Raw genomic sequence first — 27,987 nt, 5'->3', positions numbered from 1 at the left:
TGCGCAAACATTCAGAGCCAAATAAAAAAGTCAAAGTCAAAGTGAAGCGACTGTACGGGTAAAGGAAGGTGCCGACAAGGCGGTGAGAAACTGTTATACAGAATCAGGAGACAGTTCTCATCATTAAAAACAAGCTTCCCATTGCTCTGAAACAACTAAAAAAAAAAAACAACTCTGCGGTTTAATCATTACTGCTGTAGTTTAAAACATCTTTAATGGTCTGAATCCTTCCTTTCATCTGTTATGTGAAAGTAATTTAGCACTCCTGAAACTGACCACAAATGTGTAATACATTAAAGTGAACACTTCTGCTCTAACACTGACTGACTCACAAACAATCATAGTGGTCACAGTCACAGTAATAGCAATACATGTATTTTGTCCTTATGTAACTTAAGTGATGGTGGACTTCACTGAGATGCTTTACACGTCAGAAGCGAGTTTATGGAGGCTGTTTGTTCTTTTACTCCAATTTGCAATAAGTGGAAACCAATCACAATGTGGGAAGCTGGAAAAAAATATATCAAGTAACACAAAACATCAGAATGCATTTCAAACCGTTTAGCTGAAATTGTAAAACAGAAAACCTCAGCGGTGATATCTGAGCTAGATCTGTCTTTGGCTTTTCAGATATTCCAGTTTCACGTCTTCCTTCGTATCGTGCTCGTCTCTGGTATCCGACACCAAAACACCTACTCCATGTACCGATTCCTCACGCTGTACTGAGATAAGAACAGGCTACAGGTGTCTTAAGACAGGGTTTCAGATTTGCTCCCTTTTAATGCCGTAAGGTGAAATGCACTGCATGCATGCGCTGAGCAAAGCGAAAGTAGTCAAATTTGAAATCTTATTACAGAGTGTCAGCTTGCTGTAAGGCTGCGCTTGATTTTTGAAGCATCTGGATGCCTATTAAAAAAATATAGGGAGTCTGAAAGCTGTGACACCACAGGAGCCAGAAGTATGCAGCGCGATTTAAAAAACACTACACCTGACAAGTATATGGTCATAAAGTGACAGAAACACAGAGCAGACCTAAGTTTCTTTAAAACCGCAGATCAAACTGTAGCCAGTGGGATGAGCAGCTGATTGTGAACATCTGTTTTCTGAACTGTTTACCCAGTTCAGGATTGCCGGGAGAACTGGAGCCTATCGCTGCTGTCATAAGGCGAGCGGTTGCCGGTATCTCACACGGCAAAGAGAGAACCAGGCATCTCACATTCACACCTACAGCAAATTTAGAATCACCATTTAACCTAACATGCATATCTCTGGGAAGAGGCCGGAGCAACTGGAGAAAATCCGAGAGACAGGAACGCCCCGGCGGCTGTCAAACCCACAACCTTCACTAACCGCACCACCAACACCGCGCCACCATGAATGTTAACATGCAACTTAAAGGTAAGTTTCACTACTAAGACGTTACCATGCCAACCCTCTTTTCTTACAAAGCCTGTTACAGTGCAAATACAGCAAATCTCTTTTGTTCTCTCGTAGCTACAACATCACCACTAATGCTTTTTGTACCATTGTTAACTTAGTCCACAAAACTGGTAGTTACCTATAGGAATGAGAGATAATAGCAGTAAGTGGAGTCACCATTACAGTATATGCAATGTGTTGAATTAAAACACAATAAAAAAAAAAAAAAAAAAAAAATGTAAATCTGGATATTTTCTTTACTTTCAGTCACTCAGCTTGAACCACAAAGATCTACAAACTAATGTAAAAAGTGAACATTAAGGCAGCATGGAGACATCCAATCAAACAGCACTGCTGCAATTTAAAGACATATTGCTAGCCTGAGCTGGGTTTGTAGGCAACATCACGCAGCTAGGTGTGTTTATGCAGAAGAATGTCAATAACAGATACTTGGATTTGGTATCCTCCAGTTTGGGCTCCTTTAATATCAGATGATTAAAAACAAAGAAGGTTGCTTGAGGAGACTGAAAGGGAGCAGTAAGTAGGCTCAGCACAGCAGTGATAGAGATGGTAAATATGGGGTTCTTCAATGTACTAGCCGGGCAGTTTGAGACATTTAAGCCCAGAGTGTTTTCCTGTACAAACGAAATAAATTAACTCAAAAAGGAACAAAAACATCAGCGGTCATCACATGACACCTTATAACTGCATATATGTATATAATTATATATAGTCTGTACAGAGCAGGAAATATAAACAGCAACTCTGTGCATGGAAGGCAAAACTCTTCTTCATTCACTAAAAACTCTCTAAGTCACACTTTGAAACAACCTCACACTAGTGTAATGACAAGTGGTAAACAAGACAATGGGCCAGTGGATGGAAAATTTATGGATGCATGTATTGTGTCTGTTCCCCAGAATCCGTGTTTAACCTCACACCGCTCTACTAAAGTGAAATACCAACAAACAACACAGACTTAGCACAAATAAAGAGATGTTAATTATTAAGGGAAGAGAACTGAACAGAAATGTTAATATTATTTAAGGGTAGAGTTAGAACATGAAGAAAAATCCATAAAGAAATGTGTTACCAAAAACAACATGCATGAAAAAGATTTCCATTGGTCCAAGTAAAATGCTAAAAACATGAAACCCCCCCCTAAATAAACAGTGATTGAAAATCCCCTCTTCATATTCTTCAAATTCACCAGAATAGACACAATCAACACACATGTCTAACAGATCCACCCCGACAGAAGGTGGAACTTGGAGAAAGGCACGACACAGGTTGACGTCTGTCTTCAAAGCTCCTCCGGTAACAGTTTCCGATCGCCGATAACTGCGTAGTGATGGCACCTCCCACAAAGGACGGACTGCTCAAAGGTTACGCAAGTCTCTGTAAGATCCTCACATTTATGCTGCATATGTTGGCCCTCACCGCGCTCGGGCCTGGTCTGGAGTCAGATCTCATCGCTGAACTTCAGTTGTCAAGAATGTGCACTTCCATCTCGGGAAGCCAGCTTTAAATTTCACCTCACAACAACAACTTTTTTTTTCCTTCTCAGAGGGTAACGTGCTTGGTAAAGTATCTCAGCTGCTGCTCAGAATCTGCATGTGGAATGATGTGTTGTCCAAGCTTGGTATGACATTAACATCATCAGAGAGCGCGTCACTGCAGCTGCACTCTGTACGCGCAGATGAGGAGCTTGACCTGAGGAGAGAAGATCAGACGGAAACGCTGCTGAGATGCTTCGACTTTTGGATCCTCTCTACTTATCAAAAGAAATTCAGCTTTATGATTGGATGACTAACAATTCAAACTGTTTCCTGTTTTCTGCTGCAAAATGTTTTACTTTTTTTGACTCGAACAAATACAAAAAGTAAAGCTGATGATTTGAGTTATTAACATGAAAACCAGCAGTGAGGATATCCTATTGAAAAATACTGTGTGCGTTTCCAAAGTCTGATATTACTTTTTCGCCCCAAAACTACTAAAACACATCAAAAGCAACTGCAAGGTTACAGTGACGCGTTTCTCCACTGACAGTGAGGGCACAGGAAGATAAAACAGTAAGGAAACAGTCCCTAACAATGGCATGCAGCCTTAGATTGTGCCTGTTTTCATTAATGAAGCTCTTACATCTTTTATAACTTTGTTGAGCGTGGAGAGAAACTCCTTCCTATGAAGGTAGTCGAGGCTATGTCAGCATTTCTACACTCTCTGCTATGGGGAGGAATATCATTGTCATTTCAAAGGGAAGGACTGGCAGTTGGGGTTAATAAGGGAGCCACATTATCAAGAGCTCATGAGCAGATACTATTGCACTAATTAACCAAGTCATCGATATTGAAAATGTAGGTGCTGATACAGGAAAAAAAACAGAGAAGAGATCTGAAAACCTGGCTGCACATTAAAGATAGCTGTCTGTGTAGTTTGCTTCGGAGAAGAAAGCCGTGCCTGTAAAACTGTGTCAAAAATGACGCATTGGCGGTTAGACACTAGGACAGAGGGCTGTGTGGGGGGTCTATACATAAACCAGGAGTAAAAATAGGTTGGGCCTGTGGTTAGGTGTGTTATATTAGACTAAAAGATTTTCCAACGTTAAGAAATTCTGTAGCAGATATGATAGATCATCAATATGGAAGTCAACAATAGCTGAGGACAGACTGAAGAAAACAATGAAATGAACTGAGAGTAACAACTACAAATGAAACCCAGAGCATCCAGTTCATTTATTAACTTACTTATAATGAAACTATATATCGATGACCCACTTTAAAAATGTATACATGTTCTGGGGACAAACTGGGTTTGGATTGAATGCCAGTGAGAGTAGCACACAGACAGGCCCAGGTATCATCTTTGAGGATGAAGTGTCTTCTGTCATGACTGAAAAAGACAAACCCACTCAGCTGCATGCAGTGTCTTTTTAAAAACGGTAAAATCGGAGCGTGAGAGCAAACGTTACAGGATTCTGGATGCTTGACAAGATCAACTCTGACACAAACATAGAAGCTTTGTTATTTGTGGTAGCTGGCTAAACTTAGATTGATGTTGCAGCCAAAAACCAAAGATTGCATTGAAAGGTTTCTGTAAAAAAACAAAAAAACAACTTTGTATATTTCTTTGGGTTGCCTTTAAGATAATGGACATGCCTAGTTCTACACGTAAATCATTAATAATGACCATTTGTGGTATTATTTATTCTTCTTTTAAATCATGAAAAATAAAATCGCATTCCTCAGTTTCAAAAACATTTAGTCAGATTTCCCAATGGGCTGGTTAGAAGCAGTGACCTTTGTATGCCTGATTAAGATGTTTCATATGTTTGTGTGTGTGTGTGTGTGTGTGTGTGTGTGTGTGTGTGTGTGTGTGTGTGTGTCACCTTGGCTGCTGGCGCCTCTGCAAGGCGAATGAAGAGTTTGTTGACGCCTGGATTCGGGCTGAAAGAGTAGATGAAGTGACTATCCTGAAACGTTGAAGGCAAAAAGTAGAAAAAAATAAGCAAAAATTAGCACTGTGGCCTAAATTTAAACGATTTAATGAGGTGAAGTACATTGAATCCACACAGTGACATTAAACATGGCTGCATGGTCTCCTGTGAACTGCTTGTTCATTTGCTCAAAGCAGCAATAGTGAAAAACACTGTAAAGAGAGAGAGTGAGGGTAAACAATAGACAAACGACCACTCTGAATGATATCAAAGGAGGATTTAATATAATAAAATTCCGATGGATTAAAATCGTTTTTCAGTTTTATTTTTGTCGATTTGTTTTATAGTTTATCAAATTTCTCAATTTTATCTTTCATTAATCACTTGGCACATTTTGTTTTTAACCAACTGTTGTGTAATCATCATTTCAACCAACCAGGAAAATGGGCAGCTGGAACTTATCGTTGAGCACCACGGCGTGCACACTGCAAGGTCCGCATAGCCTGGCTGTGATCTCATTCAGGAAGTTGGCGTGGAAGATGAAGAGGAGGATACCTGAACCTGGAAGTAGGAGGGATGATAAAACTTCACAGAAAGGTTCGATTGGAATAGAAATTTATAGCCAACACATTAGTGGGATAACGTTCTAATGACGTTGACATTTGAAGCCATTTTTGCACATCAACTCTGGAAAACGTCGGGGTAATGTTCGGACCGTTCTCATACGAAGGCCCGGACACAAGTGATGTGCAGGAGGTACGATGTTTAGCCTTTGACCATGACCTCAAATGATTTCATTCTGCACTATAACCAGTGCTTGTCACACAGCAACACAATCCATCATTACACTTTGTACTAGCCGAATAGCAGGTTCAGTTTACAGTTTAAGGTGAGACAGTGCAGCTAAAAACTGCACACACTGGTCAATTTTGGGAGTTTGGGCTAATTTGCTTCCATAACAAGTCTTCTTACAGACTAATGGAAAGAAAATGTTCCAAATATGAATTTACATCTTTATTTCATAATACCTCATAATGTCTGCTGGACTGCATTGTATGGTCTATGCCAGGGGTGGGAAACTCCAGGCCTCAAGAGCCAGTGTCGTGCAGGGTTTAGATCTCACCCTGGGTCACCACACCTGAATCAAATGATTAGTTCGTTACCAGGCCTCTGGAGAACTTCAAAAAAATGTTGAGGAGGTAATTTAGCCATTTAAATCAGCTGTGTTGGATCAAGGACATCTAAAACCTGCAGGAAACTGGCCCTTGAGGCCCGAAGTTCCCCAACTCCTGGTCAATTTACTTTTGCCTTCATGTAATATGAACTGTGGAAGTTTCACTTTAAAGATTGAAAGAGACATACAAATCTGAGTAATCTTTTTATCTTGACAACACCTATTTAGATATGTATGTTCATTGGTAGCATCTGCTCAAGTACCTATTAATCTAAGCTGTTGCAGGTGTAAAACTGTCCTGTCCGCAGTTCCCTCATCTTTGGATATTTTCTTGTGTTTTGTAGCTAAAATTGAGCGTTTGTAAATTACCTTTTCAAATAAATATGTATAAAACATCACAGTTCAAAGGCAGTTTTATTTTCTCTCGGGATGTCATTTACAAAACATTTTATTAATGTCAACAGCCTAAAGGTTTTTAGCTTTTAGATTTATGTTCTTGGAAAGACTTCAAATCAGCAAAATGTTTAAAACAAATCACCTCAATGGTATATTAAAACGTACATAATATGAATCAATTAAGAATTCTAATGTAAGTAGCGTTCATCCTTTTCATCAGTACTCAGTATCTGATGTCTGCAGTGTTATCCTCCTTTTATGCAGTCTGTAAAAAATGTATCAGTAGCACAAAGCTACTAAAAGAGTAGCATCCTTGCCAAGCGTGGCCAGACATGATAAAAACAAAATTCATGAATCTGTCTGGCAACAGAAAAACAGCAAATACACCACCTCTCGAGTGAGGTGGTGTTTTTGCATATCAGGTAATGTAAAAATATGTAAAAATTTGGGGTTACCCTCTGGTTGAGGCTGTGACTTGAAGGTAAAATCCATAGAGAAGTCTGGACCCTCACAAAGCCTGTGGCAGGCCAGAGGGAAGACGGGCTCCAACAGCACCAGACGAGACTCAAAGTATGCTCGGATGGTGTCCTCCGCCACACTGGACAGCCTGCAACATAAATTAGTTCTGTGTAACCAAATATATTTGGTAGTAAAACTGGTTTTACCACTCTAGTGCAGGACAAAATTTACTGACATTCCTTTTAAGGATAGAAACCAAAGTAAATGTTTGTCTCTTTAAATATTAATTCACACTATGCTGTCTCCAAAAACATCACCAAACTGATGAAACTATGATGTGATGATGTGGTTAGCACTCACATGCTGATGTGGTCCTTGATGAAGTCACACACCGTCAGGTTTTTGCTTTGCTGGGCGAAGTACATAGCTGTGTTCTGGTGTTTGGACAGGATGTTGCAGTCAGCTCCATACTCCAGCAGGAGGCGCACAACATCAGCGTTCCCTCTTTTGCATGCCTAAAAGGAAGGACGTAATGAACTTCTCTAAAGAAACCTCATACTGGTACACCACAGGTAAGGACTATAAAGTAAATATATAATTTCTGACTGATCTGCTATGAAACAGCACCATTTGTAATCTGCATGCAAACTGTAATTTTGCACTAATTAAAACCAAAGTGACCGTTAGTGTTTGTCTAGTGTTACCTTCATCAGCGCCGTCTCTCCACTCAGCGTCTGAGCATTTACATAAGCCCCGGCCTCCAGTAGGATTGCAACAGTTGTCAAACAATTCTGGGATGACACAAACGGGAATCAAGTGTTTACAAGATAAAACAAAAGAGGCAGATGCCTTTATTTCAGAGTCTTTGACTGGTTTGGCTTTCACTGAGAATTTGAATTAAAATTGTATGCACAGTATAGTTAAAGGCTGCAGGATTAACTTACATAAAAGATAGAGTTACCTTTTCAGCAGCATGCATCAGGGCTGTAGTGCCGTTCTTCTGTCGTTTATTCACTCTCACCCCCTTTTTAATCAGTAACCTGAGGATGTCATCCTGCCCCCCTATTGCTGCCAGCATGGTGAGGGTCATACAACTGCCATCCTGCACACAAACAGATAGACACAGAACTAAAACAAAGGCTGTAAAACAATAAGCTTTTTACAGACCTGCAGTGGAGTCCATTGCACTGTATAGAAATGCCTAAAAAGTGAATTACCATGTGCAGTTTTCTGGGCATGATTTGTACACAACACTGTGAAGAGAAGCTCCTTGTACAATGCCCCATTTGCAAACACAATGAAATCATTATTCGTATAATAATAAAGTTATGGTGATATCCCTGCTAAATACTTACCAATCCCAATTTAGATACTAACCAGTGCAGCCAGTCAATATAGTTTTAGTTAGATATTTACCATACACCACAAACTGTATATAACACCGGCTTGTTTTCTTTAATCTGAAAACAAAACCTAACACAGTTGTATCTTAAACCTGCATTCTTTTTGATGACTAACGCGACCACCTTAAACAATGGATGACGTTACAGTGGTCATGTCTATCTTGCTGTCTTGAGAAGTACCATAGATATGATTGTTTACAATTTTACTTACAGAAGACTAACTGCTCAACAGGCAGCTTTTGAAGATGATTAATAACCTGCTTATCAGTTTGCAAGTTTAATATCAATACCTCCTTGTGCAAAACTGAAGCTAATATAGTATTACGTTGTGATATATTTACTTGAACATCTTCACAAAAATATGGGTTAGAAATAGATTTTTTTTTTTAATGTACTTATATAGTCTCAATATTAAAAAACTAAACAATAAAAAAAAATACTACATTTACATATCTGCATGACAACAATAATAATCAATATTTACTATAAAAAATGTATTTAGAAAACACTTAATACAGCCTGTTTACCAAAGTAGCCTTGAGATTCTAGGAATACGTCGACTTGTCATCGCACTGCTTTGGGCGATGAAATGTTTTGCATTTTTATACCATTACTTTTGCACAGAGTATAGATTCTTTTGACCCATATCTGGGTTCGTCTGCTGCTACAACCACACACATCTACAACGACCTAAAGTCAGGCACTGAAATGTGTACAAGTGTAACTGGCTTGTGAGGCTTACTTGTTCTGACATTGGTTTTTTTTGGTAATTTTATCATCAAATCAGCATTTTATTACGTGGTTTATGACAAATGCATGCACCTTGAGATTTCCTGGAGTTTCAGCTATTTTAATGCTGTTTAGCAATAGTTACTTTGCTGACATATCGATTTCAGATATTGAACATGTGTAACATGTTTGCACGGCCACTTTAAACATCAAAATATGTGACCAAGTATAATTTTACTGTTAGCATGAGTATAAAATAGTCAGGTTTATCAAATCAATACAGCTGCAAACCTTCACCCAACAAACGGGAAATCAAGGGAAATCATTTAACACTTGTCACCAGTTTAAAAATTTTAAGCCAAGAAGCATTTTATTGTACAAGCAGATTTTTGATATGAAGTATTAACTGAAGGCAACATGAAGACTAATACATAAAGTGCTTATACAACAGCAATAAAAACAATGTAACTTCTACGCAGGGAAAAACATTAGTTTTGCAACATTAAACAACAATGGTAGTGCCTGAACAATCATTTGTATCATTACCATCAATACCATTCACAGATTCATCTTCCAAATACAGCTGTATATGTAACTACTGGTATACACTGTAACACAGATGTACCCTTTTTAACAAGGCGGCAACAACACAGGAAAGACGTGATGAAAATCACATGGCAATGTGCTATCTAACCTGGCTGTGTAATCTATTGCAGTCAGTCTTATGTGTGTCCAACACTAATAGCTTTGGTATGAAAGGGCGAACACTGATTTCTTAAAAACAGGTTCACTACAGCTACTATTGATCTTAACAGAAAAGCTTTTAAATGTGAATGAAAGCAGCAATGCTGTCCAGTCAAATCAAATCAAATCAAATCACTTTTTATTGTCACATCACATGTGCAGGCACACTGGCACAGCACATGCGAGTGAAATTCTTGTGTGCGAGCCCCACAAGCAACAGAGATGTGCAAACACAACAACACAAACGAGCAAAATACAAGAATGGCCAACCTTTGAATATTTACTGGTAAAAATGACTCAAGATTACATTTTCTTTGCAAATGTCCTGACTATGGCATCTACAAAGTTGACTGACCTAAATAACAGATCATCAACACCACAACTCTTGTTGAATGTCCAGTCTGAAAGAAGCAACACACTGAACGTGAGGAAGTGCTTCACTCATTTTTTAACTAAAATGTGATCACTTTGTTTAGTCAGTCTCCAAACCTGTATCCATCACTCTGGGCTGAACTAACCAAGCCACAAATTCCTCCTTAAAATGAAATGCGAAATATACTTAGAAACCGTAAACAGAAACGAACATCCTCATCCTCTGTCTAATGTCTGCTAGACAATTATGCATACAGTATATTGCCAAAAGTATTCAGTTACCCATCCAAATATTCCAATCACTTCCACGGCCACAGGTGTGCAAAAACGAGCACCTAGGCATGCTGCTTCTGCAGGTATTATGACAAAGTGGAAGCCAGTGGGAACGACAGCAACCCAGCCATAAGGCAATTTGTTCTTGGCAACTGGATATTAATGTTATAAACATCTAGAAAATAAAAACATACTATAAAGTAATGTAAATGAGTCAAATGTAGTGTATTTTAACTAAAATTAGAGTACACTAAATACAATTAAATGCTAAAATGCTATACACAGTCACTGTATGGGTATACAAAAATACAACACACCTTTTAGGCAGATTGTTAAAGATAAAGATAACAAAGTATAATAATAGATAAGTATTAAGTGGATCTTTAAAGAAAGAAAGTGCTTTTGATATTTCAGCTATAGATACACACAGCTCCTAATTCTCTATTATCAGCAAGGAAGGTATATTATTACTGCTGCAAGCTATCTACAATATATGCTACTGGCTAAAGCAGGAATATAGTACACCTGGGCTTGTTTGGGTAAACGGCAAAGTAAATCTATCACGCTGGACGGTTTCACTGCAAAGGTTGCTGGTAGGCTTTTGATTTCTAATCACCAAAACACATTAAAAAATGCTACTAAAATTGATACAGGCAGTAAGACGGATGCATAAAGTACATGTCAAAGACAAGTAAAAATCCCCCTGTAAATGCCCAGAGGCCATCTTTGCTCTAAAATGGGCTGCCCTGTCCACAGTGGAGGTGGGATTTCCAAACAACTCTTGGTGTTATCATTTTTACAACTACAGTGTGGGAAAGCATATTTGGGTGGCACTACTTGTCACCCAAAAATGATTTCACTAGTGAAACATTACAGGCAAAAATGAGGTTCAAGTCTGCTAAACGATCACAAAACTCAATTAGAATATTTCCTAGAGACAACCTGACAGTGTTAGATAGTATATGCATTCTAAGCTTATTTTCTTGTAAGCCAAAGCTACAGTACAAACATCCCTAATTCCACCCATTTAGTGTATATTTGTGCAATTGATTGCTTAATTTATACTTGAACGTGATCCGGGATACTCTGGGGTCTTTAATTTGAAGAATAAAAGGGCTGCCTATAAATGTCTTGTGGCTACGATGGTATGTTACACTAATTTCCATCAGTTTCATTTTTATACCTTATACAAATTGAGGTAAAGTGATGTCCCTCTCACATCTAAGACCTTGCTGATAACGTGTGGTTATACTGCATGTCAAATAACGTTTACAGGGACAGATAAACAGGACCATCCCACTCAGAGTTTGAATTATGAGTCTCTGGATCTTGTCCTCCACTTTGTTTGGATGCAACAGTATGACCTCTTCTTTTGAGTGACTGAATAGAATTATGTACAAAATATTTGACCTCCCTCCATGTTCTGCTGCTTAAGGCAGGTTCAGCAGCTAAACACGCATCGCAGTCCTTTTTGCCCGGCACTTTTACCAGCTTAGAGAAGTCTCCAAGCTGTCGCCTCACTGCTGCCTGTTCTTCCTCACTCCACAACCTTTTGTTTCTTTTTTGAGGCTTGACAGCTGGATTGATTTGTTTTCCTGCAGAAGACATAGGCGCATTTTCAGATACCACCGGACTTCTGTCAGAAAGACTGGGTCCGTGGATTGTTGGGACAACCTGTGCAGCTGCAGGGCCCCTCGATGGGCTTAAGGGGTAAGGTGGTGAACTTGAATGGTTTAGAGGTGTAAACGAAGACATAATAGGCCTACTTCCATCATTAAGTGTTGAGAATGGATTGACCATTGGAGAACTTACAGTATTTAACTGTGTGAATGTAGGAACCATTGAGGTACTTGGAGTATTAAGGGAGGTAAACGAAGGAATCATTTGTGACGTTGTAGTGTCCTGTGGTACATACACAGACGGAGGTGGCATGTTTGTAGCATTCTGTGTATATGAAGGAGACAATGGCATAATTCTGCTGTTTTCTGAAGTGTATGGAGGAGGCATTAGGGCATTTGTAGTGTTGTGTGGAGTAAATGTAGGAACAACTTGCGTATCAGTAGCATTCAATGGTGTGAAAGTAGAAATCAATGGTTGACTTGTATGGACCATATCTGTACTAGATGAGCACAAGGATGCGTAACTTGAAGTAATCTCTTGGCAGAATGGTGATGCATCTCCCAAGTTGGTTGCTGGTGGCGGCGGCGGCATTGTCATGCAACAATTTGAACTTTCTCTCAAGTTATCTGGGTCGACTGTTGTCATAGTACACACAGTGCTTGTGTCTTCCAAAGTTGTCTTTGTGGTTTGGACTCCAGCTTTTGATCTCTTTGGATTCAAAACATTAAGGTTCCCCTCAGACGTCTGTATGTTATTTCTCCTACGCATTGTCTGTAGTGTGTTGTGTACATAGTTTTTAACGTCTGTCCAAGATCTTCCTCCGAGATCTGGCTCAGCAGCTATGCAAGCATTGCACTCCTTTTTGCCCGGAACCTTCATCCTTGTGATAAATTCACTCAAGTAACGTTTCACTGCAGCCTGCTCATTCTCACTCCAAGGTCTTCTTTTTAAAGCAGGCTTCTGTGCAGTTCCTAAAATGACAAATATTGAGAATCACTGCTACGCAAGAGATAAAATCTTTATCCAATTTAGAATGCAGTTTTAATTTTTTTGTTTTTGCTTTATTGAACCTGGTAAATTTTCTGATCAAGACCTTGTAATAGAGTACAGGGTGGGCCATTTATATGGATACACCGTAATAACATGGGAATGGTTGCTGATATTAAAGTCTTGTTTGTGGCACATTAGTATATGTGAGGGTGCAAACTCCTCAAGATGGGTGGTGACCATGGTGGCCATTTAGAAGTCGGCCATCTTGGATACAACTTTTGTTTTTTCAATAGGAAGAGGGCCATGTGACACATCAAACTTATTGGTAATGTCACAAGAAAAACAATGGTGTGCTTGGTTTCAACGTAACTTTATTCTTTCATGAGTTGTTTACAAGTTTCTCTTTGTTCACAGCCATTGACATGTCGAAGAGGTTAACACGTGAGGAGCGGATCGAAACTGTGTTGATATCTGGTGAACGCAGTAACCGGGTCATTGCAGCAGATTTCAATGCAAGACACCCTACGAGACCACCCATCTTCCATGCTACAGTTAGCAAACTGCTTGCTAAGTTTCGTGAATGGTGAAGTTAACAAACAAAACCACCGCTATTGGTCTGACACTAACCCACAGTGGATGGATCCCTCCAAGACTGTTGGAACAACAAAAGAGATGGTTTGGTGTGGTATATGGGGTACAACGATAGTGGGTCCATTCTTCATCAATGGAAACCTCAAGGCCACTGGATATTTGAAATTGCTACATGTGTTTCCCTCTTTATGCACTGAAGCTGGCACGTTCCCTGAGTTCTTCCAGCAAGATGGTGCACCACCACATTATGGGTGCCAGGTCCGAGCATTCCTAGATGAACAGTTTCCTGGAAAGGGGATTGGTCGTCGTGGGCCAGTTGAATGGCCCCCAAGGTCTCCCGATCTGACCCCCTTAGACTTTTATCTTTGGGGTCATCTGAAGGCAATTGTCTATGGTGTGAAGATACGAGATGTGCAGCACCTGAAACTACAGATACTGGATGCCTGTGCTGGCATTTCTCCTGCGGTGTTGCTATCAGTGTGTGAAGAGTGGGAGAAGAGGGTTGCAATGACAATCCAACACAATGGGCAGCACATTGAACACATTTTATAAGTGGTCAGAAACTTGTAAATAACTCATGAAAGAATAAAGTTACGTATAAACCAAGCACACCATTGTTTTTCTTGTGACATTACCAACAAGTTTGATGTGTCACATGTAGGGATGGGTACCGGTGTCCGGTGCCATGATGGCACCGGTTCTGACATAAACGGTAGTAACCAGACCGAAAAGCAGCGCACATTTCGGTGCTTTATTTCGGTGCTTTTTTTTCCTGAGCTGTGATACACTTCTAGCCAATCATTTTACGTTTCCCAGGATAGTAGGCGGGGCCAGGTACGTACGTTCAGTTAGAGCAGAGCTACAGATTAAAAATGTCCAAGGCGAAGCGGTCAAAAGTCTGGCTGTACTTCACAGCAAAATATGCAAACTCAGCAGCCTGCAACAAGTGCTTTAAGCTGATACTGTGATACTGTCAAAGGAGGTAGCACCTCAAATCCGATGAAACACCTGGCGACGCATAGCGTTTTTTTTAAAAGCCGAGAAATGCGCCGTATTTGATAGCTTGCTGTGAGACCTCACACTGTGCACGTTGGGTGGGTTGCCAGTTATCGGACCCGGAGCAACAGCCCCCAAAAACCCGAAGAATAGAGTCCTGGCCCCTAGCCCTACCAGTGTAGCAGAAATGATGAGGATGATGATGCAGCAGCAGCCGTTCTTCTCTGCGTGAGTAGCTTAATGTTGTTCGAGTGTAATTTACGTTGAGTAGGCTAACCACGTTATTACATTAATGCATGTAAGGTGAACTAGCAAACATCATCATAGCTACATGCGGCTGCCCTCTTGTTTGATGGCAGATACTCCCTTCACCCTGGACAAAAAGGCTAAAATGACCAAAGAAAAAGTGGGAAACAGCTGAACATGAGAGGTTTTTGGACAAAGTTTGTGTTTTTTTTCCATTGTTTAAGCACTGCTTCCAGCCAAGAGTGATACCATATATGCCCCATAGCTGCAGAAAAGGCTAACATTGTTATCTTTTTACAAAAAAACAAACAAACAGCTGAACATGAGAGGTTTTTGGACCAATTTTGTGTTCTCCATTCTTTAAGCACCGGTTCGAGCACCGTTTAAGCACCGGCACCGTTTCAAAAGTACCGATTTGGCACCGGTATCGGATAAAACCTAAACGATACCCATCCCTAGTCACATGGCCCTCTTCCTATTGAAAAAACAAAAGTTGTATCCAAGATGGCCGACTTCTAAATGGCCACCATGGTCACCACCCATCTTGAGGAGTTTGCCCCCTCACATATACTAATGTGCCACAAACAGGACTTTAATATCACCAACCATTCCCATGTTATTACGGTGTATCCATATAAATGGCCCACCCTGTACAAAGGTCAAGAACAAAGTAAATTGACTCAGAGAGCAGCTATCAGCTATATTTTGATAGAACAAAAAGGTACTTACCATCTTTTGCACTGCTGTCTGGAAGTGATGGCAGCGTTCGATCCATCTTGAGCAGCTGTTTGCTCACTTCTTCTAGCTGGGATGCGTTTTTTAAGAGTCTGTAACACTCCTGGCTGCTCTTTCCCAACAAGTTGGCCACTTGATCCAGTTCATATTCATTAAGGCTCATTAACTGCCAGGAGCTGGCAATTTGCTCTCTTAATGACGAGGAAAGAAGTGCTTCTGGGTTTTTAACTCCACATTCCATTGCAACCCGTCGGAAACAATCCAACGCTCGGATGAAGGATGGACCTTCAGTCCGTGCAAAAAGGTATGGGTTTGTTTTTGACACACCCGCTCGTTCTCTATTTTCAACAAGCAAGTCAATAGACAAAACCATGCGTTCTGTTAAAAGAACCAGCATGTTCCTTCCATACTGACCTTCTAATTCCAACCTGGTCAAAGCGGAACCAAGTTCTAGCTCCAATTTTGTGCTTTTCCTTATTTGATCTGCAGAGGGCACAAATATTCCTTTGCTCTTTCTCTGAATGTAAGTTTGCAAAAGCAGTCTACCAATATTTCCTACCCTTCCTCTGTTGAACAGACAGACATCAGCTAAAGTTGCTTCACTGAGCTTTTTCCACGTTGACAAACTAGGACTTTCTTTCAGCTCCTTTCTTGTTTCGTCTCCTTCCTCTGTGATAAACCTGTGAAGTTTCATCAAGTCTTCTGTCACAGTTGATTTGTCCACTTCCACTTTTTTGACTTCTTGCTTTAGAGAGGAGGCAAGTGTTTTGCGAGAAAAACACTCATTCCATTTTGTATCAAGAAGTTGTATGAATTTTTTCACTTCGCTTTCTGATTCACTGTCCTCCGTCATGCGACTCTCACCAAACGCAATTTCTGCAGCTCGTTTCAAAGAGTATCCAATCTTCGTGACAAGGGAAATGCTTTTAAACTTACTGGAACTGGGGTCAAATCCACTAATCCTTTTGACCCCTTGAACAGCTAATTCAAATCGGGATGGCAGACATATTTCATGCAAGTACTTTACACTCCTGTCCAGCTCATTTACGGCAAGCACAAATCTACCCAGTTCCCTCATTTTTTGTGCAATGTAAGCAAACTGAGACTTGTCATGCTCATATTTAACAGACAATGCATTGCCATATTTACAAATAAGCGGGTCGTTTCTGATATGCCTCGAGATGTCATCTTGATGCATGATGTGGATGATTTCCTCACAGCCTCCAGTTAAGAACTCTGACATTGGAAGCAGCCGGGAGGCAGCACTGTGACCTCTCGTTCTTTTTGTTTTCTCAGTAGATTTATCGTCTCCTTTTCTAGCTTTACATGACCTTTCGTGTCTCCATAAATCAGTTTTGCGATAAAATGCAAAACAATGTTGACAAGGTAAGAAGTCACGAACTGATATGCTGGGTTTCTTGACCTGTTTCTTGGTCACAATTTCCCCCTCGCCACTTTTAAGAACTTGGCAATTATGTTCATAATCTCCTCTATTGCGAATTTGATCAAGCAATGTCTGTCTGACTTTGGAGCCTTTTGGAAAGTGTATTGCATGGGCAACATCCGTTTCCTCCGCATGTTTCCTTTCCAAATGCTTTGCAAGTTGAGTGAAAGCCATTTTGCAGTATAAACAGAAGTGTTTCTTGCATGACTCTTTCTTCTCTTCATCCAATACGCAAGGTGTCATTTGATGCAATTTCTTACAAGTCCTTAGACTTGATCTTGTTGGTTCTCTCTTTTCCACAGTTTTTGTGTAGCGCCGTAATCTTTTAACCATTTCTTTCGTACTTGATGCAGATAGAACCATATCTGTAATACCTCCCCCTACATCTCCTGGCTCGTCGCCTGAGTCATTTGTTTGCTTTAGGGGGTTTTGTTTATTTGACAGCACTTGATCCGAATGATCAAAATTCAAACTAATTTTACTTGACAAACCACCCATTGTGTCATCTGACGTCTTGTTGTCTTCTCCATCCTTTTGGTCTTCCTTTCCTCGACTTTTCTGCTTGGTAGGTGAACCGAATGCTGCGTTTTCTGATTCAGTAATATCCTTATCATTTTTTTGATCATCCAAATCTTGTGGGATATTTTCTTTTGCAGTGCCTGCTTCGTTTCTTGCACTTTCAGTGTTAGAAGTCAATCTAAGAGCATCACTCGAACTTCTCTCTTCAATCAAGTTCCTCTCTCCTTCAAATGACTTCTTCTCACCAATAGTACTCGCCTGTAAAAGAACAAGTATATGTAAGACTCAGAGCCAAATCAGATCCCATGAATAATTTTGGTAAATTTGAAACACAGACTCTTGGAAAAAATGTAGAAGGGGATGCTTAAATTTGTTTTTAATTTTGGTAGATAAATGGTTCTGACATTTTTTTAATCATTCATATATTTTTTTTACTCCTGTTTTAGCACATCAGCACCACGGCAATGCCCCCAACCAAGATCCAGGCCCATTCAAACGAGTCAATATGATGGCCCAAGGTTTAGTAACAAAACTCCCTCCTGACACCTCAAGTCTCACGTACAAAAACCACATGTGACCCATTCAAGTATAGTTAATGGCTTTATTGGATCAAGCAGCGTTTCGACATCATAAATATCTAACCAAGTATATGTAGTAATGGGGTGTTTGATGAAATGCTACATGAAGAAAACAGAATGTGCACTGACACTAGACCTACATCCCTGGTTTGGAATAAACAAATAATTAAAGATAAATTTTTGCTGGGCATACCAGTATTTTTACAGAGCTCACTCGTAATATAACACATCATGGCTTCATGTAAAATATGTTAATACCATGTCCAGCCATTCACATAATAACAGTCACTGTGAATTTTGTCATTTATGCTTTCAAATGTTTGATTTAAAAGAAAATGTAATAAACGGTGGCTACAGGTGCATGCTGTGCATATTGTGTTATGGTAATGATGATGATACATATTCTGAAAGCATACATTATGTACCTGATTCAAAGAGTTCATCTTGTCCAAGCGCTTCATGTCTTCAATCACTGGCTTGTTCACTGCAATGTAAAATGATATCACAGTCTCTAAGGTGCACACATTACAATTTACATAGCAATTAATGACTGTTAGGTCTAAGTTAGCACAAATTTAAAGATCCATTTTAGAATTCAAAATAGTGCAGGGTGGTGGTAGATAGGATTGCATGCATCGAGATTTTAACCACATAAAATACAACTTCATTAACAATAACAATAATTTATATACACTTATAATGGCTCTCTGTCCTACTGAGCCTTGAATTAAGATGGTAAATTAAATAAAAATGCTCCTGAACTTGCTGAAAATACCCAGGAATAAGAGTTAATTTAATCACATCCACCTCTGCCATATTCTTTCTACTGTAATACTGTAGTTCAGTCTGAAAGTACATAACATGGCTCTGTAACTCAAAGCTACACAAGTATAATTCAGCTTTAAAACCCTACTAATTACAACAGTGTAGGCTCTGCTATATAAGAAAACTTTTATATTATACTTTATAGTATTACACTAGCATTTCTAACAAGTCATATTTATGTTTAACAGCTTTTGAGACCACATCCTTACCTGGCTTTGTTGCAGAAGGTGCTTGGAGTTCAAGAAAACATCTCAAGGAGTTGGATCATTGGTGGACAGTAAAAAGTAAAGTCTTTGGATGCGCATCTTGAAGAAAAGATTACTTGGAGCACAACACGAAAAACAAAATTGTTCTTCCATCTAAAAGCGACGTATAGTTGTCTCATTAGGATGCTTCAGACGCGTTGGGATAAGCTATTTTTTTCACGTTTTCTCAACAATATTTTCTTTTACTGCTGATTTACTAAAACATTTGAAATATCGGATACAAACTCATTATTGTAACAGACAGGGAAAATTGTTAGTTTATAAGTAGCAGTTTTATGTCATAATAAACATCTTTTTGATATTTTTGTAAGAAGGGTAAAGACTGCTCAACAAAGCTAATATTAGTTTATATGTTAAACACTGTTTAAAGTGTCAAATATGCTTTTAACGATGGTTATGCCTAATGTTTTCCATTTTCCATTTATTTAAAACAATGGTTCTTCTTTCGTAAAACCAAATGTAATTCTGATGCAATGCTAATTATGCATTTGTAACTGGGGGAACTATAGGGGAAAATATTAATGTCTATAAGTGTCATATGTGACAGACATAGCGTGATAGACCATAGTCACCAACTGAATTCATATATATTTTTAATAACAATGCAATCCCTTCAAAACACACACGCACACACTCACTCTTGGGGCCAACCAAGGTGCAAGCTGTGAATTCTTTAAAATGTGTTTGTGTCTTAGATTTGAGTGCTCAGAGTCTTGAGATATATAAAAATCAAAAATATATTGAAGTAGGGCAGAAACTAGCGAGGAAATAAAACAGACAGCTGGGTAATGTTTATTAGAACATACCTCTTGGTCCAGATTGTAGTCCTCTTTGGAATTAAGTGCCAGTTTTACAGCCATGTAATCTCCACTTTTTACAGCATCTCGCAACTCATCTGGCAAAAACAGGTGAGGAACAAATGAAGTTTAGAGAAAGTGGACATTTAAAGATCTCACGCTCATTTAATTTTTCTTTCTTTTAAATGCCTATTTATTCAAATCTCATAGATCCTCCTTAAAAATGATGTGACCTACTGTGGACACAGAATTCTTTTTATTACAGTCACGGACATAAAACCGTTTTTCTCCATGTTTTTGGTAAACTGCACTCAGAACGAATAATTTGGATGGTAAACAAGTTGTGGTTTTCTCATGGCTTGTTGCAACTAAAAGCAAAAAGTCTTCTAAATACCAAGATAGTCATCAGGAAACACTCACTTGGTGACAAAGGTGGACCTGACAAGATCTCATCCTCTCCGTTAAGATGTTTCTGGAAATCATCCAGAGTCATCCAGTCCAGATTAAGGTCCATTCCTAGACTCAAAGTGGCCTGGCCCTTGTCTGTAAAACACACAATGCAGAGATCATCAACTGGGATTTCACTCAGAAAATAAATCTAAAATCAATGCATTTGACAAGTGAAGTGTGAATGTCATATTTGGAGGCATTTGTTTAGCCAATCAGAAACATACCAGATTTGTCAGTGCCCTCTGGTGGGTCCTGGGTATCATCACATGCCATAAAGAGTCTAGGCTCACTGTCCTCCCTTTTCTTTCTCCTGTCATCAGAAGGGGTTCTCCGCTCCCAGCTTTGCCGCTGTGGTTCATCTGTCTTATCCCTACGCTCCCGGGTATCATCTCCAGGCTTCGATTTCGCCACAGATTCCTCTTCCCGCTCCTCGGTGTCCAGGCTGAAGCCATAACTCTGAACTGGTCGCGAAACTGACATTGAGGGTGGCAGACAAGATAAAAATACTTTTTGAACAACGTGTCATAAAAATCTAAGACATCAAAAAAAACCAGCTTGTTCTTTTATTGTTCCTATTAGGAGTAGACCTAATACTCACTTATAACCCTGGCCATATGTTGGAATAGAAGAAAAAAAGGTTTGAAATCTCAGGGAAGCCCATACATGTCAATTTAAAGAATAAAAACGTGCAAACATGGAGAGTGTGCGCGTTTGTGTACACACACTCAAATGCTCTTGTTGCAGTTCCTGGTTTTATGCAAGTTTGCTAACAAAGAACTACAGTCTGTCACGTTTAATTAAAAATACTAATAATGAATGAGCTAAACATAGCTATTTTTAAGCTATTTGTGATTACTCTGATCGTCACCAAGTCCTGAGATTCCTGTCAATCACTGCGACACACATTCCTGACACATTTTGTCTTCTGAATTAGAGCTGGTCAGCAGACGAACTATATAAAATACACAATAATAAATAAAATAATAACTTTTGATTGTTTGACAGATCAAATATTTGACCAACACATCTGATTTTTAAAGAAAAGACGTTTCTAATGCTGCACGTTATGCTCCTGACATGCAGCAATCTGTTACATTTACTTTAAATCTTTTTACAATACAAGGAGGTGCTGGATGATACTTTTTAATAACAAAATGCTGCTAATTTAAACCCTTTTTCTATGATAACCATTTATACAGCACAGTTCTTTGTGTTCATTAAAAGGCAAACTACACCCTGGCATAAAACACTCGGGCAGGAAGGGGTTAAAGATGCAAAGACATGTAGACTTTGTTTTCACACACCATAGTCTATTAGAGCTCTAGGTTTACATTTCTGTGATCTGCTCTCATCTGGGGCATGTACTATGAAGCAAGTTTAACATATTCAGGATCTATTTTCCTCATCTGGCTTCACTAACAGAAAGATCAGCAATCCCACTAAGAATTCACTCGAAGATGCTTATCAACTCGATGGGGATTCCCAATATGGCTATAAGCATGTTCACATAAAAGTGAAGCTGCTGGCACCACAGGACCAATGACAAGCATCGAATTAGCCTGCTGATAGCAGAGCGGCTGGTTTTACAAAGGAAGGATAAAAACATAATATTAGAAAATATCAAGAGGTGAGACACAGAATAGAGACTGAAAGCAACACAGCTGCTGTAGATAAATAAGAGGTGTGTTTGAAGGGAGCAGTTTAGTGTTAAAAGCGCTGTTTGAAGGTGCTTTGGTCACAAAGACCTGAAAAGACTGGAGCTACTATATTGATAAAGTTTAGCTTATTTGAAGGCAGGAGAAAAAAAAAGCTAGCAAAAATGCTGACTTTGTAACTTAACAGAGTATCACAGCTGTGGGAGAATCTGACAGATTACAGTTTTTATTCCAGAAAGACAAACGCTTTAGGTGCTCTTACAAAGTTTTAGACTATGATTACTATCCGTGCACTGGGGTCTCAGCGATCTCGCAGGAATGGTGACACCGTTTTCTGGAGAACTGACTGATTGGTATATGGTGGTATTTTATACCCTGGTATAAAAATTAACCATCTATTTGGGTTAAACCCTCACAGGCCTCTGGAAGACAGAGCTGTTATTAGAGTTTTATTGTAGGGCAGTAACCTCCTTGGCCCTTTAAGGTCAATTTTTGGAGACCGTATAGCAACTAGTATTTTTTCCTGTCATGGATAAGGTCCTTTATGCCCAGCGGGATTGGTCTGAAGCCACATTGTGTTAATCTGATTCAAGTTCAAGTTTCATGCATACCATCTGATTGCTTGGGCCTCTCCGTCTTCTCCGGCTCTTGTTTCTGAACAGGAGACTCTTTGGTTGTTTTGGGAATCTTCTCAATTTTTCCCAATACCTAAGTGTTGGGACAAAACACAACAACAACAAACTGTTAACACGCTGCATTTCTTTTTTAGAGGAAAACCTCTGAGCTGCATATCCTGTTTAAAATAGCAAAGAACATCATCTGAAAGATCACGTTGTGTTTTTTGGTTCCATTTATGAAATACTGGATGACAAAGTTAAAATAGAAATAAAGTATACACCTTTGTGGGTTTGCTGCTGCTCTTCTCTGTGGTGGGTTGATTCCTGCGGGGGGCGCGATCCTTGGCCTCGCAGTTTAACAGGAACTTTTCGAAAAGATTAGTTGAACCTGTGGTGTCCTTCTGTCCCAATATCTCGTCCTTGGTAACTTCCTCCTCCTTACTCTTGGTGACACCAACAGCTGTAACAGAGGACGAGGACGACGAGGACGATGTAGATGGGACTTTGGGTGGTGCAGACGCGCTCTCCTGCCCTTTGCTCTTTGCTTTCTTATGTAGGGTGGAGTTGTCACTGGAGTCTGATTGTAGCGCAGTATCCTCTTTTGCTTTAGAGCTATGACTCTTCAGTTTTTGGAGGCTGCTTTCTTTCTGAGCAGAATCTGTCTTTTTGTTCTTTTTGTCGTGGATAAGGTCCTTTATACCCTGCAGCTTTACTTCCCACTTCCCCTTTTTTTGTCTGGACTTGTCGTCCAAACTGGCTTTTTCCACCGATTTTGTTAAAGTCTCAGTTGATGCGGAATCGTCCATTTGGGACTCTGACGGGCCTTCGCTCACGTCATCTTCCAGCGGAGCAGCGGCCTCGTCTTCAGAGGTTTCGATCTTCCTCTCTTTCTTCCCCTTCTTTTTCCTCCCATCGTCGCCCTTTTCTTTTTTATGCTTCCCTCCCTCTTTTCCTCTTTCCTTCCTGTGTTTCTTGGAGGGAACAGGGTCATCCTCTTCCGATTCAACCACACGTTTTTTTGATTCAGTCTTTCTCTCCTTGGGTGGAGAGCTTGGGGTTGGGGCTCTGCCTTCTTCCTCATCGGTTTCTGGTGCCGGTAGGGGCCTAAACTCTTCTTTCCGCTTGTCCTTCTTCTTTTTCCTTTTTTCCTTAAGATGCGATTCTTCTTCCTCCTCCTCCTCCTCTTCCCGGACTTTCTTCTTCTTTTTCTTCTTGACAGGTGCCTCCGTTGGTCGGTCTTTGTCGCTGTCACTTTCCGAGTCAGCATCAAACACGTCACTCTTTGGAGGCAGAGGTTTCTAAAGAGAGAACGGGAGGGGAAATATCACATTTTGGTAATAGATATTACTTTTTGACCTTCTGACTTAAGGCTCTATAATAGTTTGTCATAAGTAATTAGAGGTCAATAATACTGCCAACAACATTTTGCCCCTTCATTTTCAAAACGATGTCCAGACAGGTGGGAAAATAACATCGATAATAATCTTAATAACAGACAAAATTTGTTTTAAGTTCATCTGTTGTGCATTAGTTCTATAATCAAGAAAGGAAAGATCAGATTACTTATATTAAAAAGGCTTTAAAGCCAAAGTTACAGGCAGTTTGCTTCTGGCTTAGAAACAAAGATGTTTTCTTGCGACATTTAAAAGAATAACTATACCAACACGGGAAACCTCACCCGGCCCGGACACAGAAGACAGATCGATAACTTTAGGTATAGCGTTTATGGCGCTTCATAAACACTATACCTAAACCCAAGAGCGTAACTTTGGGTTCAACATGCGTAAAGCTACATCTGTGCACCAAGACCAACCAAGTCCCACATAGTAGGGGCGTGCAAAAACTTTTATTTGCTGCTTGATGTGTTGGCGGTGGTTACAATGCCTCATTCCCCTGTAAATAATGCCCATGCCTCATTGCTTGAAAGATCAGACTTACCACACATTTCTTGGTTTCTGCCTCTTTCTTGGCCTTAGCTTCAGCCTGTGACTTCTTAAAAGCCAAGAGGACTTCGCGACAGTCTTCCAAATGGGCCTCTGGTTCCCATGTGTCATCGTCAGAGCAGTAGTTCTTCCAGCGAACTCTGTACAGCACTTCACCCTGAGAACAAGAAAGCGAAGATGTAGCGCTTAGCATGACCTGCCCCACTGACCTGACCTGACAGTGAGATCACGAGCCAACAGGATCTATAGAAAACAGAAGACTTCCACATGACAGCTGAGACAAGCAAACACGGCTGACAGGCCCTGTTAGTTAGTTAGTGTTAATTATGGTATTTTGAATGATGCTGTCTGTCTTTAAAGTTCTAATATCAAAAGGTTTACTGAGGAGACACAGGCAAAACATTTAAAGTTGCAGTGAGAACTTGCTGAAAGAAAGTGTGCAAAACAAAAAGTGTAAGAGTTGTAAAAAACTGTTAGTTTCACAGCTGACTTTTGTGTATTAAGAGTGACTGAACGTGAGCAAGAGAGATGCAAAATCCTGTAAAAAGCAGAGGAGAGTGTGAATATTTTCAATCTTTCCAGGGAGATGTTGACAGCGCTGCATCAGACTGTACACATATGAAGTTAAAGCATCTAAAAGGTGCAGAAGCTCCCACTGGGCACTCCGCACTGCTCAGAAGGACCACAGCTTAACTTCCTGTGCATGTGTTTACTTCGCAGGTGGTACAGCCCAGAGAGACTCCAGAGTTCACAAAGACCAACGGCAAAAAGTGTAAAAAGCAAGGTGTTGAAAATATCTTAGTAGAGATAGTATTACCTCCCATTCTACCTCAACAATCAATGTGCACATCACAGAATTTGATTCACGAGCTCAACTGGTCAGTAGAGCTGGGCGATAGAACGATAACGATATGTATCGCGATATAACTTTTACTCGATAGAGAAATTAAGCTATCGCGAAAGACCTCGCCGCTCTCGTCCTCTTAAAAAAAAAAAAAAAAAAGGTCAGCCAATCTAAATTAAGTAGCGCAGAGCCGAACCAATCACAGCCGCAGCGTCACGTCGCGTGACTTGTTACGTACAGCACAAGTGCCAAGCCGCACGTGTGTTTGTTTGGGAAGCAGCCAGCGGGTAATGGAGCCAGCGCGTAATGGAGGAAATGAGTGTGCCGACTAGAAAAATCAACCGAGCGTGACCGAAGAGAAAACGGATGATGGTTCCAACGCCGGAGAGATTGTCGAACGGAAGAGCCATAGAAGTTCCGTAGTGTGAAGGTATTTCGGCTATTTCAAGTCTGACAAAAAACAGAGTAGCGTGCACTGTAAATTGTGCCGAAAGCAAGTCTGGAAATACAATAAACTGGTGCATGCGTCACACTGTGCGCCACGTTATTGTTTCGGTGAAATGAATTTCTACAATACTGTTACTGTTAATTCTACTCTCTGCAGTGTTTAAATGCTTACATATACACACAGTTACTGTCCCTCCACACATACGACTCGGTTCTGCTTCTATGCCCCAGCTTTGTTTACTTTTTCCCACCGAGGCTTCTAGACTTCTGATTGGCCAACATTTCTGCACGGTTAGGAATCTAGCGCCACCTGCTGCTTTGGCATGTTCATAGCAGCGTTTTCCTTCATTTCTGCCTTTATGTGTGGACGGGATTATTTTTAAAACGAAAACGGAAAATCTCCGTTTTCAAAAATACCCGTGTACGTGTGGACGTAGCCTCAGTCTCTGACTGGAAGCGCTAATTCGTCATTCGGCTTTTGTCAGACTAAAGTAACTGTTAAAACTGTTTGAAAAGCTAAGCTATACAACAAGGAGAGATTGAGAATTTCCTTTTAGTTCTCAGTTTATTTGATATTGACAAAAGTTAGTCAGTTTTGTCTGTTCTTCTGTAAAACAAACTAAGATTTATTTTTAGAATTAATATTTTGTTTCTAAGTGGAATTGACAATTTAGTCTGTTTCGTTTGTTCTGTTTTGAAACTTAAACGCTTTAGCGGCTGCCTTTTGTGTAGTTTGCAATATTTGCCTTTATTTATCTGAAAAAGTCTCATGTTCCTTAAGTACATCTACCCTGTTGAACTTATTATGGGAAATAAATATTTAAATAAGAACAAGCTGCTGATTATTTCACATTTTACTTGTGAGCAACAACACATTTAAATCTTACAAATATAGTTATTTGGCTTATATCGTGATAGATATCGTTATCGCCTGAAATGAAAAAAACATATCGTGATATGAAAAAATCTCATATCGCCCAGCTCTACTGGTCAGTAATCAAGCCTGTACTGTCTCGCTGCTCTACTATGAATATTGATTTCTCCCTTCTTTTGGTGCTATTCAACCAAATTCATTTATAGCTGTCTTTAAAAAGAGTGCAATTTAACCTTTGTAACGAGACCTGATACTCAAAGGAACCCCCCCCCCCCCCACCCAAAGTTAATACCACGGACATTACATGTGCTTCACGGCAATCTTAAAAAGAAAAGGTAAAAAGCAAGAAAGATAGCAAATGTAGCTAATGTTAGCTGCTGGGGTCATCTGTGTTTGTGCACGGGTCTAAAGCATGTTTGTCCGCTACTTTATACAGTTAGAAATGCAGCGGTCACAGGGCTCACCCATTATTACCTGGTATAAGTAAATTCAGTGTTAACAAACAGCAAATCCCACCAATCTTCTCACACGCTGCGAGTCCTGCATTATTCGGGGATTTAGCCGATGTAGCCCTGCAGCTAGCAAAATACGATGAAAATATGTGAAAGCCTGCAACGGGTCCGTCCTTGGCCTCAGCAGGGGAGAGCCGAGCGGACATCATGGGACAAGTTGTGCTTGGAAAAGATGCTATGTATGGAGGAACAGCGACCCACGACTAAAACCAGAAAACGCATGTAACAAAGTAACACACAAGCAATTTTGTGCATGTAAATGCACCGCAGAAACGCGATTCTGCTAACACAAAGGGTCTTTCCACCGTTGTTGGTGGGCTATGCCTCGTGAAAGTGGACTGAAAGAAATGCCAGCCATGTTTGCAAAGCTAGCCAGGCGGCTGCGTAGCACTTAGCTATTTTTACCTCTTCCACCCGCATGTCAATGATCTTTTCCACTTCGTACACGTCTTCTTCCTCATCTTGTTCGCTGTCCGCGGGCTCTACCTTGTCGGTTTCAGCCGCCATGGCTGTGTGGTAGTGTTGGTTTCCTAAAATCTGCCTGTTTTGGGTTTTGCACTCGAAAAGGCCGCCGTGTTGACAGAGGTAGGACGCTGCCGTACCTAGTGGTACTACAGACTACACTAGCTCTGC

At 40.1% G+C, this 27,987-nt stretch overlaps 1 protein-coding gene across 3 annotated transcripts; it reads right to left on the bottom strand.

The window, feature by feature from the left end:
- mphosph8 (M-phase phosphoprotein 8) lies at window positions 1-27,987 on the bottom strand. Of its 3 annotated transcripts, XM_085383478.1 has the most exons (14): window positions 27,760-27,987; window positions 24,673-24,834; window positions 23,016-24,032; window positions 22,729-22,825; window positions 20,687-20,935; window positions 20,433-20,555; window positions 20,022-20,110; window positions 7,846-7,986; window positions 7,589-7,675; window positions 7,245-7,399; window positions 6,881-7,032; window positions 5,292-5,416; window positions 4,808-4,891; window positions 1-3,132 (listed from the first exon to the last, which is right to left on the bottom strand). In XM_085383478.1, the coding sequence occupies exons 1-14, from the start codon at window positions 27,859-27,861 to the stop codon at window positions 3,091-3,093; spliced, it is 2,625 nt and encodes an 874-aa protein (XP_085239604.1). In that variant the 5' UTR covers window positions 27,862-27,987; the 3' UTR covers window positions 1-3,090. The 3 variants fall into 3 exon arrangements, with proteins under 3 accessions (XP_085239604.1, XP_085239603.1, XP_085239602.1); XM_085383476.1 differs by lacking the exons at window positions 1-3,132; window positions 4,808-4,891; window positions 5,292-5,416; ... (2 more) ...; window positions 7,589-7,675; window positions 7,846-7,986 and adding exons at window positions 8,018-12,996; window positions 15,578-17,804; XM_085383477.1 differs by lacking the exons at window positions 1-3,132; window positions 4,808-4,891; window positions 5,292-5,416; ... (9 more) ...; window positions 24,673-24,834; window positions 27,760-27,987 and adding exons at window positions 7,994-12,996; window positions 15,578-17,804; window positions 18,550-18,608; window positions 19,159-20,005.

This window comes from Rhamphochromis longiceps, linkage group LG16, assembly GCF_057381845.1.
Source record: "Rhamphochromis longiceps isolate RC_006_pf linkage group LG16, R_longiceps_female_GT1.1, whole genome shotgun sequence".
Lineage (NCBI taxonomy): Eukaryota > Metazoa > Chordata > Actinopteri > Cichliformes > Cichlidae > Rhamphochromis > Rhamphochromis longiceps.
Note: the sequence above shows the minus strand (reverse complement) of the source record. Positions and strands in the feature narration are given on the sequence as shown.

Coding starts and splice junctions, on each gene's coding strand:
- mphosph8 (XM_085383476.1), bottom strand. CDS start 27,861: ATGGCGGCTGAAACCGACAAGGTAGAGCCCGCGGACAGCGAACAAGAT. Junction 24,033..24,672: donor CAGAAACCAAGAAATGTGTG/GTAAGTCTGATC, acceptor TTCTCTCTTTAG/AAACCTCTGCCTCCAAAGAG. Junction 20,111..20,432: donor AGGTCCACCTTTGTCACCAA/GTGAGTGTTTCC, acceptor TGTTTTTGCCAG/ATGAGTTGCGAGATGCTGTA.